The sequence below is a fragment of the Ischnura elegans genome, chromosome 6, assembly GCF_921293095.1.
Source record: "Ischnura elegans chromosome 6, ioIscEleg1.1, whole genome shotgun sequence".
NCBI classification, from domain to species: domain Eukaryota; kingdom Metazoa; phylum Arthropoda; class Insecta; order Odonata; family Coenagrionidae; genus Ischnura; species Ischnura elegans.
Window position 1 is genome coordinate 109722562 of NC_060251.1, and position 17538 is coordinate 109740099.

Here is a 17538-nt window from a genome sequence, read left to right on the forward strand (position 1 = left end):
GAAATTTTCAAATCGACGCCATTTCTCCTTATGCCACTGAAAAGTTGTGATGAAAATTGGGCATCTGCTCCATTAAAAGAACCATCAAATGGCCCAAACTGCATTGAAAAATATTCTTTCTATGCCGAGATATTTAAAAAACAGCGGAAATCGAAATTTCGAGCTAGCCGGCCCCGGTGGGCCTCTACCGGGCTGGAAATGTGGGGAGGTTAGTCCTTTTTGATCCCAAATCTTATGCTCAAAGTCCGAGAAAAATCCCGGAGGGGGGACTTTTCAACCTCTTATTTGGCTATGCCCGCTATCTGGCACCGCTAACCTGAATGTGTGAAACTCACACGCCTCTGGCTTAGTCTGGTTTGAGCTCTTCCGTGTTCAAATCAGCCTTCCTGTTTAAGCACTGATTGAGTGAGTGAGTGCTATATATTGGGTGGCAGTGACATTTTCGTTTCGATTATTGTTTTGATTTATTACAATAATATGCGAATTTAGTTGTACATGAGCGGGTACCAAATTACTCGGGCTTTTTTGTTTATTTGTTCATTTGGATCGTCAAATTCGGTCACCTATTCCACCTTTTCCTCCATAAAATGGATGAACGAGAAGGTGAGTTGCGAAGTCGCAACTGTCGTGGACAGAAAAAAAACACTCTCGTGAAGCGCACCACCCTCTTGTTTATCCCCTTTAGCGGTCAATTTGCAATATCCCAGCGGTCTCTGGACGCGTCAAAGCCCTCTCGATATGTCCCAGCCCTGCGCCTGATTGGCTGATTGGCGGGGATGGCGCCATCCCACGTGACCCGCTGCCACGTCATAAGCAACGCTTACGGAGGAATATTTCCCGGATCTCCCGTTGACGGGTTTGCGGCGCTGTGACGTGCTTGGGCGTTCCGAAGCGACAGTTTGACAGCGCGGGCCCATATTGGGGTGGGCCGGAGTCTCCAGTGACGTGCCTCCGCAAGGATAAATATAAAAATAATAATTAATCCTATCGCATCCGTCTGCTTGTCCGGAGCGACTGGGCAAATTGGCGTGCTGTCCTTCGAAGGGCTCTGAGTAGTCACGCGGAGCGACAGCGCGTGGATCAGACGCAGCCCTCGCTTGGGGGCGGCAGCGGCGAAATTAAGGCTGTTGCTCTCTCGTGTCTATAAAGCTAGCGTTAGAAAGCTCCCGTATGGTAAATCATTCTTTGGGGAAATTTGGCTCTGCAAAACAATTAGTATTCCGTAGCTCATGTATTCCCATAGTTTGTGTCAAGTAACTAAATCACAAAAGAAAGGCTTCGATGGCGTATTGATAGTAGGCAGAGTTCTCGGGTTTTAAAGCGGTTACGAGTTTTTTTTCCGGCGTTTTGGAGGATGTAGTCTACCATCGTTTTCAGGTTGATATTACCCACAGGGTCATGCACGGTTCACTGATTTTCATTGATCGGCCAAAGTTTCGAAAAACTATGTCTTATCAACATATGTGCTATGTGCATGTGTGGTTTAATCAGTCTAAACCTATGTGAATGAGAGTAAAAACAATGGATAATTCAAACCTTTGTCTGTGTTTATATAACACGTCATTAGAATACACAAAATATCAGTATATGCTCTAAAGTTGGTTATAGCTAGTTTTTTACGAATCAGCTTTTTGTTGAAATATAACCTTTGATTAAACTCAATCCAAATATGATCTTTCGAAATCTTTTCTTTTTACTATCCAACGATATTATTCTTTCAAACGAACGAATTCCGAAGAGAATTCAGTCAATCGTAAAATATTCGTTTCCAAATCAAATTCTAAATTATAAAAGTATTCCACTATGTAAGATTGCTTTACGTGGAGCATTTTAATAGATTACCTCGTCCGGTTCCTCCATCCTCTCTCTTAGCCATTGGTGGATAATAAGTATCAAAATAATATTTTTTGATTAGTCAACCCTAGGAGTATTATTCCAAGTGTCGACCAACTACCTCATTCGTTAGGTGATACGATCCAAATTCAATTTTTTTCAAGGAAGTAATTATGAAAAAGAAATACAATACCTAATCACTCATTTAATTAAAATTTTTCATAAAAATCAATAAGATTGTATTCATATTAATACTTTTATGAGTTATTAATTGAGAACGGAAAAAGAAGACCTCGAACAAAATATATGGAACTAGCAAAGAAGGATGTTAAAGAGAAGAAATACGTAGTGAAAAAAATACGTAGGTGTAAAAAGATTAGCTAATAGGAGAACTGAGTGGAAAGCTGCGTCAAACCAATCCTAGGATTGTTGACCAGTGATGATGATGAATTGACTTAGCTCAACTATGGGACAAAATACAAGGCCTCTTTTCAACTTTTAACGTATTGTGTATTTTAAATGGTCAACACTATTTTGCTTTGAATTAGTATTTTATTTCTACCATCAATGCCACATCTGTTACGACTACTTTAACTATCATAATTAGTTGTTAAGTCTGATTACTATGGACTAGTAATGATTGTTGGGTTTTTCTGAAAAATTATTATGCCTTTTATGAAAATACGCGAGTTTTCCCTGAAACGGTTTTACTCCAGTCGGTGAAAATTTTTATTTTCCTTTTGGCTGGCTTGGAAAATTGAAGTTATATTATGGAAATAATTTAACCCCGTGTTTAATCGTGCAATGATTTATTTTCCCCCTCAAATAAATCTAACTGTTTAAGTCAGTCAAAGAAAATGATTTACCCTTGGCCATCCTTTTTTCCTGCATTAATCTGAAAATTTTATGTTTACTCGATAAGACATAGTTTTCGGCGGCTCAGTGCCTTCTAGTTACTAGAGGTCCTAGAAAATGACATTTAGCTGCCGAAACCAGAGTTGGTTAATGGTTTATTATGTGTCGAGTATTACCAACGTGTTTTGTAACAGGTTTCCATCGAATGAAATATCGATATTGTTTGCCATCGAATGTTAGGAATCATATCATAGAATCGCGGCGTGTCAGTTGAAAATGAGACCATTCCGCCTTCTGTTTTATCTTCGTGCTCCGTGCATCCGTGACCATGGTGATTTGAGGCTAAAATCGTCCTCCTGAGTGACACAATGCACCCGGATATTCACGCCAACATAGCAGTAGACATCTGAGCTGGTGAATTTCTTCCGCACCGTACCTCCCTCATATGCGGTCTGTTTGAGTGTATCCTTTGGTGTGATTCACAAAAGCCTCGCTGTCAGTCCAAGGGTGCACCACAGCTCGCTCTTAAGGGATTCTGGAAGGTAGCAGGAGAATTATTTCGTCAAAATGGGGCCTTAGTGCGTGTGGCTTTCGTCGCCTCGTGGCTCTTGCATGAATGCATGGGATGTGTTAGGTAGGTGTTCAATCGATCTTTTCGGTTTTGAGTTGATGGGAAATACTTTTCTTATTACATGTATATCGCCGATTCCTGTTGATTTTTACATGTTGTACATTCACCGACGCAAGCAGGGGCGCAGCTAGGAATTAAGGGGTTTAGGTGCAACTAATACCGGGGTGTGTGGGGGTATTGAGTACCCACCAGGATAAGTGATAGGAGCGAGATTAATAAATTGCGTAATTTTAAGATAAATGGTTCAAAATTGTGAGTTTTACGGCTTTCTCAGGGATATTTTATTAATCCTTTCACTATTCTATTAGTAATATCAATCCAATTAAGTAAAATGGATTAAACTTAAAAATTTCTCTGAGCTCTGGGGGGGGGGGGTTATCTCCCATTCCCCCCCCCTCGCTGCGCCACTGGACCCAAGTACATACTCATCTGTGGTTCACTGTTATTGCCGACAATTCCAAACCCCGTTCAGCAAATCGAATTTATCTATAAACTTTTCCGCGTCGCCCTCACACGAAGAAAGGTAAAAAAGAGGTGCTTTCTTTGCTCACGTCAGACCGCACCTCTAATACTTGGAAAGCATAATGGGATCCAGCGCATTAAATATTTAGCCTGCGAACTGAATAATTTGCAAACGGAAGTGGTCAAGCTGCTGCGAGTGGAGACCGTCAGGCGTCCTTTAAACGATTTGCGTTGTGAGTCACAAGGGATTCGGACCCTTAGATGCCAGAACAACCAAGAACTAACAGTTTGTGGTGTGAAAAAGCTGGGATTATTTGAGAACCGTACTATATTTTCAGGTCTTCCCGAACTTAAAAGGAATGATTCTTTTTTCAAAAAAAAAGGAAAGTAATAAATGCAAGGCCGCAGTCAAGTAACCAACCAAAGCCCATTCCTTTTTGATACTTAATAGTATTCATTTCAGTTCGATTGTGATATGTCGTGACTCGTCCTACGACACTCCTACTGAGGGATAGTATGTAGATGTGATGACCTCGATTGGGTAGTAATTGTAGATACAGCGTGGAGGTTTGAAAATAGGGTAGTTTCCTTCATCAAAGAAAACGAAAGGCATTGATTGCGATTCGTTACCCACCATTAGTGTATTCATAATATACAAATTATTTGGTTTTAGAAATCCCAGTTCAGATGAATGGTAATCTCAGACAATGCAAAACTCCTATCTACTCGTATAGAAACTAGGTCCCTGTGACGTCACGTGGAGTGGAATCGCATTGGTTCCAATCTGGCTTTTTTCAAATGAGGTTAAAATTGACCAATTCCATTCGACTAAACTGGGAATTCTAAAACCAAATAATGTGTATATTATGAATGCACTAATGGTGGGAAAGGAATCGCAATCAATGCATTTCGTTTTCTTTGACGAAGGAAACCACCCTATTAGTGCGGACGGGCGACTTTTGTCTGATGCTCACGGTCACCCCTTTTCGGGGGCCATTCGGATTTCTCAACTCTGCGGACCCACTTTTCGAATGCGCTCACTACTAAACTCTCTCTCTCTCTCTCTCTCTGTGGCGTGCTTGGCCTGGGATCGTCGTCAGCTGCGTTTGTTTTTGCACCTCCACTCTCCTCGAAGTGGGTTTGAGGTGGCTGCTGCTGTCGTTCGCGTTCGTGCCCAAGTGGCGGAGCCTCAGTGGGGTGGAGAGAGGGTGGAACTAGCGAAGTCTCCTCATTCAAAGAAGAAAAGTACCCGAGGGAAATTAATATCACTGCCTGTGCTGCTACTTTCACCCCTCTAAGCAGGCACCTAGGCTGGGGAGGGATCTTAACCCATTAGTGAATAGCGTCCGAAATATCGGACGCGCGTATTTAATTTTTTTTCTGGCTCCATTTGACTTGAGCTACATTTTGATACTATATTAAGTTAAAATGGATGCCTGTCTTCACCGCCCTGCTAATATTTTAGTTGATTCCCTGAATTTATCGACTTGAGAAGCATTTATGTGAGACATGGCATTGAAAGAATTTTCAGTCACCCGCACGGGGTAGGTAAATTATTTTTTACTGTAGTATTTTGCTCAATATGTTGATAAATTTTATCTCATTTTTCATCTAAAGGTTGATCTTTTTATTTTCTATATTATCAAGTTTTTCCGTACCATTTTGAATCTGTAATCAACACTGACAACTGACCGTCCGATATATCGGACGGGCTGTATTATTTAAACTGTCGATTGCAAAAGTTTAAGTATTGCAGAAATATATTAAAATAAACCTTATTAGCCAGAATAATTACTTTCTTAATGAATATTTTACAAAAATAACTTTAGGCACTAATGCGTTATTCCCCACGGAAATATTTTCTCTTGTAGCGACTGCCCGCCATGCATCCCCACAGGAGACTTTCCCCCTAACTTTTACTAGAAGATTTGTAGACTAGTTGCCGTGATTTAATGTTCAAAATAATGCAAAAATAAAGGTCAATTGTTTGTGGGAAGAATAGGCGCAAACTGAGTTACTTCAGACGTTGAGTGTCTCATCCTTCCTTAAGAATAGTGCTAAGGAAGGCCTGCCTCTTGAACTCGACTGTATTCTTCGTTCGTGTCCTTGCTCCACAGATGTCGTCTCACACTACTTACAGACCTTAAAGCGTTAATATCTAATTTCCTTATTAGAAAACGTCCTTTCCCTTGAGCTACAACCTTGTTGCGATGGAAAGGCTTGCGCGTTCCTATGACCCCTAGAACTGCACTGGCGGGATAAATTCTAAATTATTCCCGGTAGGGTAGGGATTCCATGCCAAATAGGTCGAAGGGTAGGAGCCAGACGAAAGGTAGTCCATGTGATGGTGTCACGTGAAAAACACCGTTGGAATGGAAGTGGGAAACCCTACCAACTATCTCTTCCCTGAAAACATGGAGTACAACCAAATTAGCCTAGGAATCTCATCGCCCGGGACCCGTCCGCAAAGGGCGGGTGTCGGGCACGGCAGCGAGGTCGGCAAGGTCCTCGGGGTCGTCAACATGCGAAATCCTTGCAGAGACTTATCATCATCATCATCATCATCAGCAGCAGCAGCAATGAAGAAGGAAGAAAAGAAACTGTCGTCACTTATGGACAGCTAAACGCGGAGGAACGCCCGGAAGCCAAGACTCATATGAAGAAACGCCGCGGAAACCTCAGATCAAACAGGAAGAAAAGAAGACCAAGAAGATGGAGAAGAAGAAGTCGGCTATAAATGTGGGGACGTGGTATGTGAGGACAGGGAATTAAAGAAGGCAGTGCTGGAAGGAAAGGGAGGCTCCCAGATCACTTCTTGAACACTCCATGGAAACCTACCTTAATCGATAGAATACTGTAATACTAATAATTAGATGACGTACCCTTCCAGGTGTTATCATTCTCTTGAGGCTTCAAATTCGGTCCTGCAGCGTTGCACATATATATTGTTGTGACTTCGTTTCTCGAATGAATTGTCGTCTTTCTCCTCGTCACATTTTCGTCTTATTTCTGCCTTCATTTATTCATAAGTTGGCCTTTTCTCTGTGATGACGTTTGGGATTTGCATTTTTAGTTTAATTTAGCGGATTCACAATAGAGATGGGCGATATTCCGCCGTAATCGATTAATCGTATCAAATGATCATCGGATCCCAAGCAGTGATTCAGTGTAAAAATCGGGAAGGCATAATCGATTGTTTTGAAAATCGGTAGAATCATATGATTTTATAGTAAACATCGAATGATATGATTCTACCGATTATGTGCAGGCAACGAATCATACGATTTTTGAGTAGGCATCGAATCATGTGATTCCACCGATTATGTGAAGGCAACGAATCATTTGATTCTACCGATTATGTGCGGGCAACAAATCATACGATAATACCGATTCTATGTTGGATAATCGCGAGGATATGATACGATTTTTCGATACGAATTTTCCCTATCACTTGCAATTCATATATACTGCGATATAATTGCTAAATAAAATGTAGCCACCGGTGCTTGATTATCAGGTGATTAGAGATATATTAAAACAACAACTAGTGCCGCCAATTGTTTCAAATGAAGATTAAGCTTAAATAATCGATTCAACGATTAAATCGACCCCCTTTAATCGATCACATAATCGAAAAAATCGGAACACAACAATCGATTATCATCGAAAATAGATCAATTTCACCCATCACTTATTCACAACGTTTCTTTACCTTACCTTGTTTGCAGATTTTTCTTTGGTTGATTAAGAGAAATTTCAAGAAACCAGTAAATAAAGATACTAATTTGTACCGCTCCCGTTTTAATAGTTTCACTTTCGCTTATTGCGGATTGAAAGAGACCATTTCATGATGAAATGGCTAAAATTGAGTGAAGCCAAGCGCGGTAACTAATGAGATCTTTACCAGTCGTTTATAATACTTGAAGTGCAATTTATTTTTGGGATTTTTTATCCTTTGCATTCTATGTTACGGATGCACGCGGAGTAAAACTCGGAAGAAATATTGGTTCCACTGCGTCAGTCCGCGGAAGCCTAAATAATGAAATTTTAATATTCTTATGGTGTGATTCCATGAATTTATGCATTCAAAAATCTCCAAAAATAAGCTTTTGGAGTTTGTATTGTTTTTGAAGACACCTTAATCACTGTAATAATTCAGTGCTTAAGCTTTTCTTAAATGATCTTTAAGAGCAGTGCACGTTGCATCAAGATCGAATAAGATGTAAAATTAACTTGGGTAAAACCAAGAAAATTCAACGCGAATGGGAAATTAGCATATTTGGAAGAATAGATATTACATGGTATAGAGAAAGGGCCAAAGCTGGACTTTTACGAGAAATTTGAAATTGTTAAAGCCCGCATAATCTTTGTAACGATGAAGTGTATTCTACCCAATCGCCTCTTTTGACCCTGAACATTCCTGCGCACTCTGTGAATATGTAGATGTTTTTAATTTCTGACCTTCACCAACACCCGCTCTTCTCCTGGTTGCTATGACTTCTCCTCCTACCTCCCCGATTCACTGCCTTAACGTAATCCCTAGTTCCCCCCACTCCTTCAAAGACCTTCCCTATTACGCATCATTTTAGTCAAACTGTCTCCCCCCCTCCCTTGCTATCCTTTCCACCCCACCTTTCTCTTGCTGGACGGTATATATAGAACTTGGAAATCCAAATTGGTACCTTGATAATGACAACTCGTGTCGAAACCGGTTCGGTACTTAAGTAAATAAAATTGTGTGGAAGGTTACCATTTTAGCTTATTCTCAAAGAGATATTCTTCTCTCCCTAGATTCATAGCTCGGAAGTACTACGTACTCATAAGTCTCATCGCACCTGGAAAATAATTTCGAACGCCCCTTCGGATAGCATTTTCGTTATTACGTCTTAGGACAATTGGAGCACCGCACCGTTCAATTACTTATAGTACTCGACACTCACAATGCCTATGATATTCAGGGAAATTTATAACTCATTGGCAACTTGACTTGTGATATGGTCGAATAGTAAAAATTTTGATCAAAGGATAGAATTTAAGGAATTCACTTGGGTTTATCACTAATGGAAGGCTGTCTATTCCTAGAATTCCTATGAAAGTAGGAGTGTTTGGGGCATTTACGTTTGCTAACGGATACAGTAGTAAGGACAATAGGAAGAGAATTGCATTAGCAAGGGAGATGTTCATGAACAGGCAGGAGCTCCTGAGAGGGTCGTTATGTAAGAGTTTAAAGAAAAGGTTAGTGAAGAGTTTGATCTGGAGTGTAGCGCTTTACGGTGCGGAAACGTGGACACTTAGGAAGGAGGACGAGAGAATATTGGAGGCATTCGAGATGTGGGTATGGAGAAGATTGGAGAAGGTGAAATGGACGGAGAGGAAAAGGAACGACGAAGTGCTGGATATGGTTGGCGAGGAGAGGCAGCTTTTAGATGAGATACGCAGGAGACAGAAGGTATGGATGGAGCGAGTACTTAGCGGGGAGGAGATGTTGAAAATGGTGTTACAGGGTAGAATGTTAGGGAAAAGATTGGAGGGGAAGGAAAAGAATAGTATTTTTTAGATAGATTGAAAGGGCCTTAAAGTGAATTGAAGAAGGCAGTGCTGGAAGGAAAGGGAGGCTTCAAGATCGCTTCTCGAATACTCCATGGAAACCTACCTTAATCGGTAGAATACTGTAATAAATAAAGGGAGTCCCATACATATTTTTTTCTCTGACTCAAAGTTTGGGAATAATCTAAAGCATGAATTTCATCTGTTTACGATTATCTGGTTTCAGGTATTTATGAATATTTGATGTGCAAAATACTTTTGTAATTTTTCTATCACCACTGCAAATATTTCCGACAAAATGTAATTTTCGTATCTCAGGAATAAGTTCTCGTGAGTTGAAATTTTTACCCGTGCCGGATGTCAAACCCGCGAACGCATCTGGCTACAAAGTTTATCGCTGACGGATTCTCCAATTTGCATATCATTCAAACATTTCCTGGGAATTAATTCGCTGCAGCGCCTTTTTCCCGGTGGCGTCGCCACCGTCTGCAGTCTACTCAGTTGGTGCGTTGCCTCGGCGACCGTTTGTTTATTTGCATCTTCCTTCGTGTAGCGTCACTTCTGGGGTGCCCACGTTACATTACCCTCAAGTGGCTAACCGCTGACTCTCCTGCACTTCCGTTTTCTCATTTCACCTGCATTCATGCAGTTCTTCTTAATAGGGTAGTTTCCTTCATACAAGAAAACGAAAGGCATTGATTGCGATTCCTTACCCACAATTAGTGTATTCATAATATACAAATTATTTGGTTTTAGAAATCCCTGTATAGATGAATGTCAATGGTCAATTTTAACTGCATTTGAAAAAGACCAGATTGGCGCCCATGCGATGCCACTCCACGTAACGTCACAGGGACCTAGTTTCTATACGAGTAGATAAGAGTTTTACATCGTCTGAGATTACCTATGCTTGCTTGAGGCACAGAGCTCAGGAAAACATGACTTAATAATCACCCATTAAAATTACCTATGCTTGGAAAGTTTCCTTCGTTTTATAGGGGAATAATAATCCTTATTTAAGCCAAGCGCTACCTGCTAGAAGGGCACTCAGCTACCTGCTAGCATCCTGCGTCGTATCAACGCTCAAAGCCTCGCCCCAATGTCACCTCACTTGCGGCAGCGGGAACCAGAACGACGTCACACGGAGTTTTCCCAGCATTCATACTTAGCCGTCGCGTTTTCGCGCGCTTGAAAATTTTCACTTTTCGTTTGATCGCGAAAAATAGATATCGTCATTCGAAAATATATGAGCGTGAAATGAGTACTCCAGGAATAATAATCTTTCGATTTAGACAATAAAAAAATAATAGGAAACCACCCCATTGGCCGAATTGTATGCAAAATGTTGCAGGCTTCGTGGTTATCATTAATTCGTTTTCATTTACCCTAGGTATCCTTTTACCAGTCATAACTCTAAGGCTATTTCCTCGTAAGTGAAAGCTTCACGCTAATGTATGGCATTATAGAATTGATTACAGAGGTGTCTTCTTATTTTCTATACTTTAAAAAATATGCCAGACAATAAATTACGTAGAATAAATTCAAGTAGAAGTACGTTTAAATATTTAATAAGAATCCGATTTTGTTTTTAGTTATTCCTTAATTTTCTATATTTTATCCCTCTAGTGCCCCACTCATTTAAATCCAATATTGGAAAATGTTTTCTATTGGGGATCGTTTGTTTTAGAGAATTTTTTAGTAGAAAATGTATCAATGTATATTTTATACTACTATTTGAATTTTATTATGCTGGAATGAAGTGCACAAGTTAATGTTTTTATGAGTTCACTGTGAGGATATAAGTTTTGAAAAGAACCTAAGTATAGTTTCAAAAGAATTATTATTTTATTGACCCTTGCTTTTCCAATTTTATATGCTATGGCCGAAAGGAGAGAATAAAAAAGCCCAGAGAAATAAATAGCAGCTCCACGGAAAAATAAGGAAATTGGAGAATCTAGCGGCAGACACCGTGGATTCACAGCTTGATGCTGCGAGCGGCAGTGTCTTTGTCTCCTGGGTAGCGGCGCCCCCTCCCAAATGTCTGAGGTATGGGGCATGGGGGGGGGGGAGAGGGGTTGCAAACCGCCTTCACCCTTCCTTAAACTTCCACGCGGCCGCGACCGAGTAATGAGCTCCCTTCAAGTGGGGTGGGGGCGGAGGGAAGAGAAGTGGAAGGGGTGGGTCCGTGCGGTTAGTTTACTTATTACTGCGACGCCTCCTCCTTTTTGTGTTTCCGGGACGACGGCGGAAGCACGCGTAAACACAGCCCACATCACTAGTAGTCGCCGCTTCGAGATGTTTGTCTTGAGAGCGTGGGGGGGGGGGAGGTGGGAGGTTAAGGAGGTGGGGGAATAAGGGTTACAACCACCCACCCCACTATTACCACCCTTAACTCTCTTGTGCCTCACACCCTTCCGTAATTTAGGATCCCACTCCCCCAAAGTGTGGGCACCTTTCCCTTCTATGTGTACAGACGCAGCCCGCCCTCGCCTACATTACCATTAACTGTTGCAAAAGTATTTTTGTACATATGGGTTAGCAGGTACGGATGAAATACCCTAACCCACACAATGACAAAATCCGTGACCTTAACAAAATACGAAAGAAAGCTGCGCGATTCGTCAAAAAATGATACGGGCGAACAGAAAGCTTTTCACAGGTGTTAAACGAATTAGGCAGGGAGCCGCTAGAGACTTGGAGGCTGCGCATGAGAATATTATATTAGAGCCCCACTAGGTTTCCACGTCCGACAGAAACGGTACATTAAGAGAGATATTTTTCCCAAAGTATTGATATGGGAATTCGTTTTTTTCCCCGATCTGGCAGTATATAAATGGAGTGATAGGATAAGAGGGGATGTGTATAGGATGGTGAGACGATGACGAAAACCAAATCTCCAATTTTATGTATGAAAAACCATTACCACATATAATTCTCTAAAGACTAATGCGCTCGCGCAAAACGTAAGTGTTTGACAATTATCAGCTGTCGTTGTTTTTGTAAAAAATAGAGACTTGGTTTTCAACGTCGTCTCATCATCCTATAAACACTCCATCTCATCCTATCATCGCGTGTCATCTCGAGTCTTGGTTCCCAGCTCTAACGGAGATATTTTCGATGATATCCAGTCAATGATTGAGCTCCTGCTGTAAACAGGGATCCTCGAGTACAGCACTTATTCCATTAGGACTTTGAATCGTCCCTTTCGTCGCAAATATACGCTTTGTTGCATCCACAAAATATCTAGAAAACTCCCGCAACCATTTCAATTTCAAAATCGGTTTCGGATATCCCAAGGGTAGCTTCAGAAGTTTTGCTGCCATTGCATTTCAGCATCTCTGAAACATCCTCTACATTACGTATCATAATCTCCAGTTGACATCTTATCAAGAGAAAGAAATTTTTGAAAAATTCTATTAAAAAAAATGTAATGTTGAATAAGACTTGGTGCTTTCCTGGCGCACGATGTGGATGAATTCTTCACGGGATTTCCACCGGGTGCAGGGATGGCAATTTAAACGAAACGAAAATGTTTCCTTCCGACCCGGAGGGAAACGAAAATACGAGGCCTGGGTTTAGCTTCGTTCCCGCACAAAATTTAAATCTCCAAGAAGTTTAGTTTCGACCCGGGACGAAATTTTACTCCCGGGAACGAAACTAAATTAATCGAAACTCCGTTGCTCATAGTTATGTTTCGATCCCAGAAGATGAGTGAAGGGGGATAAGAGGGAATAGTTACGACCCATTACGTTTAACATACTTGTAGAGAGGTTAAAACATCGAGCTTAAAAATCGAATGGTCAGTTTGCGTTCGCCGTTATCGTGTTCGTGAGTTATATATATGAGTGTCCCATGCATCTAATGGTGGTAGGCCGAACCTCTACTTCATTCAGCCATTCTTCGTACTCGGTGTGTGGGTCGACACTAAACTGTTCGAAGGTGAAGCACGTGGTCCCTCCGGTGCGAAACATAATCTGTGTTTCGTTACTTGAAGAAGAGTTTTAGTTAAGTTACGTCCCGAAGTAGTTCTAACTTCGATTTCGCTTCGACACTGAGTTTAGCTCCCACGGCTTAATTCCATTTCGTTTCTACATTTCGCTCCCGGGAACGAATCTATTGATATTTAATTGACTTTGACTTTCGTTTAGTTTTTTTTATTGCCATCCCTTACCAGGTGAGCTGTTCAGGCAGAGTCCACTTTTCAACGGTAGAGTAAGCCATTGAAACGTCGCCTCTGATGGAACAGATCACCTGGAGGGAATCTCGTGAATAATTCATCCACATAGTAGTTTATAGGGTTAAACATTCATAGATTGTAAACAATAAAAAGTTATGGTACTTTTTCACACGATTTATTCAAGACGACCGGTTTATCCACCTTGAGAAAAAGGGAAGAAGGATGGACTGCTTGGAGGAGTTGGAGATTAGGAAGCAAATCAAGAATGGAATTTTAAGAATATTTTTGTCAACTATTCCCCCCTCTTGGAAATTCCCCTGAAGCTGAGTAACGCTCCAACCCCAACGCAACCCTCCCCTACCAACGCGCAGTGGCGCCGACTCAATGGGGCCTGAGGGGGCCCGAGCCCCCTCAAAGTTTCGTTAGGGGGGGCGGAGCCCCCTCAATAATTCAAGATAATAATTAAGTTATATTATGCTTTGTGTAATCACAAAAGTATATTGGTATTTTTTATTTACCATGCTTGACGATAGTTACCTTTTAAAATACATTCAACAACGTGTTAAAACAAATAATTATAAGATAGTAAACAGCTTAACTGAAAACAAGTGGTGTGAATTATGACAGTGTTTCAGTGCTGCGACACACTTTGAATTTAACCTCTCCCTAGGGCAAGACTCCCGATATGGGCCCCCCCAATATTTTTTATAAGTCGGCGCCCCTGCCAACGCGTAATAGCAACCAGATAAACAACAACAAAATAACTGTTAAAATAACGATTTCTGTAACTGATGATGTCGCCTCTGCGACGAAAACGGTCGTATTGAATAAATCGTGTGAAAAGTACCGTAACTTTTTATTGTTTACAATGGATTTTCACAAAGTAAAGCCTGAAACAATGGAGTTTATTCATAGATTGCCTTATTTTTCTCATTTCTTCCATACTAGATCCGCCAGTGCTCGTGGAAGTACAGGACTCGGGTCTGTACGAGGAAGCCGCGCGTCTTGTACGTCAGGAGCACGGTGGAAGTCGAGATGTCGCAGAACCCCGTCAAGAGCGGCGAGCGGCCCGCAGCGGCGAGGCCTGCGGGCTGCCGCGTGACCTTCTGCCCTAGGGCAAGCAAGTGGCGTCTCATGGGAAGGAGGCGGAGGCCACGGAGAGAGAGGCTGCCCAACCCGTTCAAGGCGACGAAGCAAGCGCCAGAGGTCACACCAGGTGAGGCGGAAATACAAAGATCCCTGCGTAGGAGAAAGATCATTGAAGCACTCCATTGGTTAATGTAGGTTTGCAAAATACCCTTGCCGACTACCCTCCCATAATGGACTCTCCTACGTAATAGGGTAGTTTCCTTCATTAAAGAGAACGAAATGCATTGATTGCTATTCATTACCCAATATTAGGGTTTTCATAATATAGAAATTATTTAGTTTTTGAAATCCCAGTTTAAACGAATGGCAATGGTCAATTTTATCCTCATTTGAAAAAGGCCAGATTGGCGCCCATGCGATTGCACTCCACGTGACGTCACAGGGACCTAGTTTCTACACGTGAGGATAGGAGTTTTACATCGTCTGAGATTACCAATGCATGCATTAGTCACAGAGCTCAGGGAAACATCTATTGATAATCACTTATTAAAATTGTCTAAGGTCGGAAAGTTTCCTTCGTTTGATAAGGTAGCAAATAATCCATATTTAAGCCAAGCGCTACCTGCTAGCAGGGTACTCAGCTTCCTGCTAGCATCCTGCGTCGTATCAGTGCTCAAAGCCTCGCCTCAAGGTCACCTTACAGGGCAGCAGCGGGAACCATAAATACGTCACACGGACTTTCCCCATCATTCCTACTTAGCCGTCGCGTTTTCGCGCGATTGAAAACTTTCACTTTTCGTTTAATCGCGAAAAATAGATATCGCCATTCGAAATTCTAAGAGCGTGAAATGCGTACACCAGGAGTAATAATCTTTCGATTTAGGCAATAAAAAAATAATAGGAAACCACCCTATTTACAAGCAGTCCTTCTCCCTGTCATTCCATCTGTAAATCTTTTCTCCTCCCCCCTCTGACCCTCCAAAATTATTGCACACTGTTAAGATGCCATGGTTGTTGACGAACATTTGGAGTCATTGCGTGATATAATTATTTTTGGGTTCGAACCTGCATTATAGTGCGTTGCAAGGCTGAGAAAAATATTTGGTAAAAGCTCATGTATTTTACCTCAATTCAACGCAAAAATTAGCAACGTCTCCTGATGATAGCATAAATTCCTTGTATCTTATAAAGATAGTGCTATTCTCGAGGCTAAGCTAAGAGCCACCGAGTGCTGCCCTCGGGTTGCTGGTGGTGGTTGGACCTGCAGATATAGAATAACTGCGAGATAAGCGAGTTTTCTCGTCGAATTATTATTATAGTATTCTACCGATTAAGGAAGGTTTCCATGGAATACTAAAAGAAGTGATCTGGGATCCTCCCTTTCCTTCCAGCGCTGTCTTCTTCAATTCACTGTAAGGCCTACTCCCTCTCAATATATCTAAAAATCCTATTCTTTTCCTTCCCCTCCCTTGTTTCCCTTAAATTCTACCCTCTAACACCATTTTCAACATCCCCTCCCCGCTAAGCACTAACTCCATCCATACCTTCTGTCTCCTCCGTATCTCATCTAAAAGCTGCCTCTCCTCGCCAACCATATCCAGCACTTCGTCGTTCCTTTTCCTCTCCCTCCATTTCACCTTCTCCATTCTTCTCTATACTCGTATCTCTAATGCCTCCAATCTTCTCTAGTACTCCTTCCTTACTGTCCACGTTTCCGCACCGAAGAGAGCTACACTCCAGATCAAACTCTTCACTAGCCTTTTCTTTAAACTCTTACCTAACGGTCCTCACAGAAGCTCCTTCCTGTTCATGAACTCGTCCTCTGCTAGTGCAACTCGCTTCCTGATGTCCTTGCTACTGTGTCCCTTTTCCTGTAATGTGCTGCCCAAATAGTTGAATTGCTCTACCTGCTCCAGTTATTTCCCATTTATCTTGAGTGTCACATTGCTCGCTCGCGATGCTTTACAAAACCGCATTACCTTAGTGTTCTTGTGATTAATCCAGTGCCGTAGTTGGGAAAAATATTTAGGCGGTACTCATTAACAATTGCCAACAGCTGAAGATGTATTGTACATCCGGCCGCGATTGAAATGTCAAACTCCCACTTTTATATAAGTTCCAAGTTGTGCCACAAGATAACTCTGAACAAGTAAGTAATCATTTCCGATTTTTCTTTCTGAAATCCATTGGACAATTTACAGTAGGGCTATTTTTTACAGATTCACAAAGGTAGTTTAACCGGTAGACTTATAACGAGTTTGGAATTTAGGGGGTACGCCGTACCGGCCCAACTATAGCACTGGATTAATCCTTAGCCCATACTCCTCGCATCGCTCGTCTAACGCATCCACTAGAGCCTGCAGTCCCCTCGCTGACTGGCTAATCAGCGCCTTATCATCCGCGAGCCTTACCGATTTAAACATCATTCCTCCATTTAACTCCAGATTCCAAATCGTCCCACGCTTCTCTTACCATCTCCTTAGCGTATATGTTAAAAAGCAGCAGCGACAGAGGACAGCCTTGCCTCACACCTCGGCCAAAGCTTGCCCACCCAGATTCTCCGTCCTCTACCCTCACTTGCGCCGTCTGGGCCATTTACAGAATACGAATTAGTCGTCTATACCTCTAATCTACACCTATTTTCTTCAGGATTTCCATTAACTTTACCCAGGTCACCCTATCCAACGCCTTTTCAAAATCCACGAAACAGCCATATACGTACTGGTCATATTCTAGGTTCCTCTCCATCAGGGACCTCATTATTGCAATGGCAACACGAGTTGACTTCCCTTTTCTAAGACCAAACTAATCTTCGCGCAAATACTCGTTTGCCCTCGCCTCCATTCGTCTGCTCATTATCCTCAGTATCACTTTCGCTGCATGCGATATTAGGCTGATAGTCCTATTCTCCGCATTCCACAGCTTTCTTCTTTTTCGGTAGCGG

At 41.8% G+C, this 17538-nt stretch overlaps 1 protein-coding gene across 1 annotated transcript in view; it reads left to right on the plus strand.

The window, feature by feature from the left end:
* LOC124161498 (sperm-tail PG-rich repeat-containing protein 2-like) overlaps positions 1-17538 on the plus strand; it is a 141859-nt gene that overhangs the window by 81310 nt on the left and 43011 nt on the right. The window contains exon 9 of the mRNA XM_046537835.1: positions 14454-14721. Coding sequence (XP_046393791.1) covers positions 14454-14721 — 268 coding nt within the window. The remainder of the gene's footprint in view (positions 1-14453; positions 14722-17538) is intronic.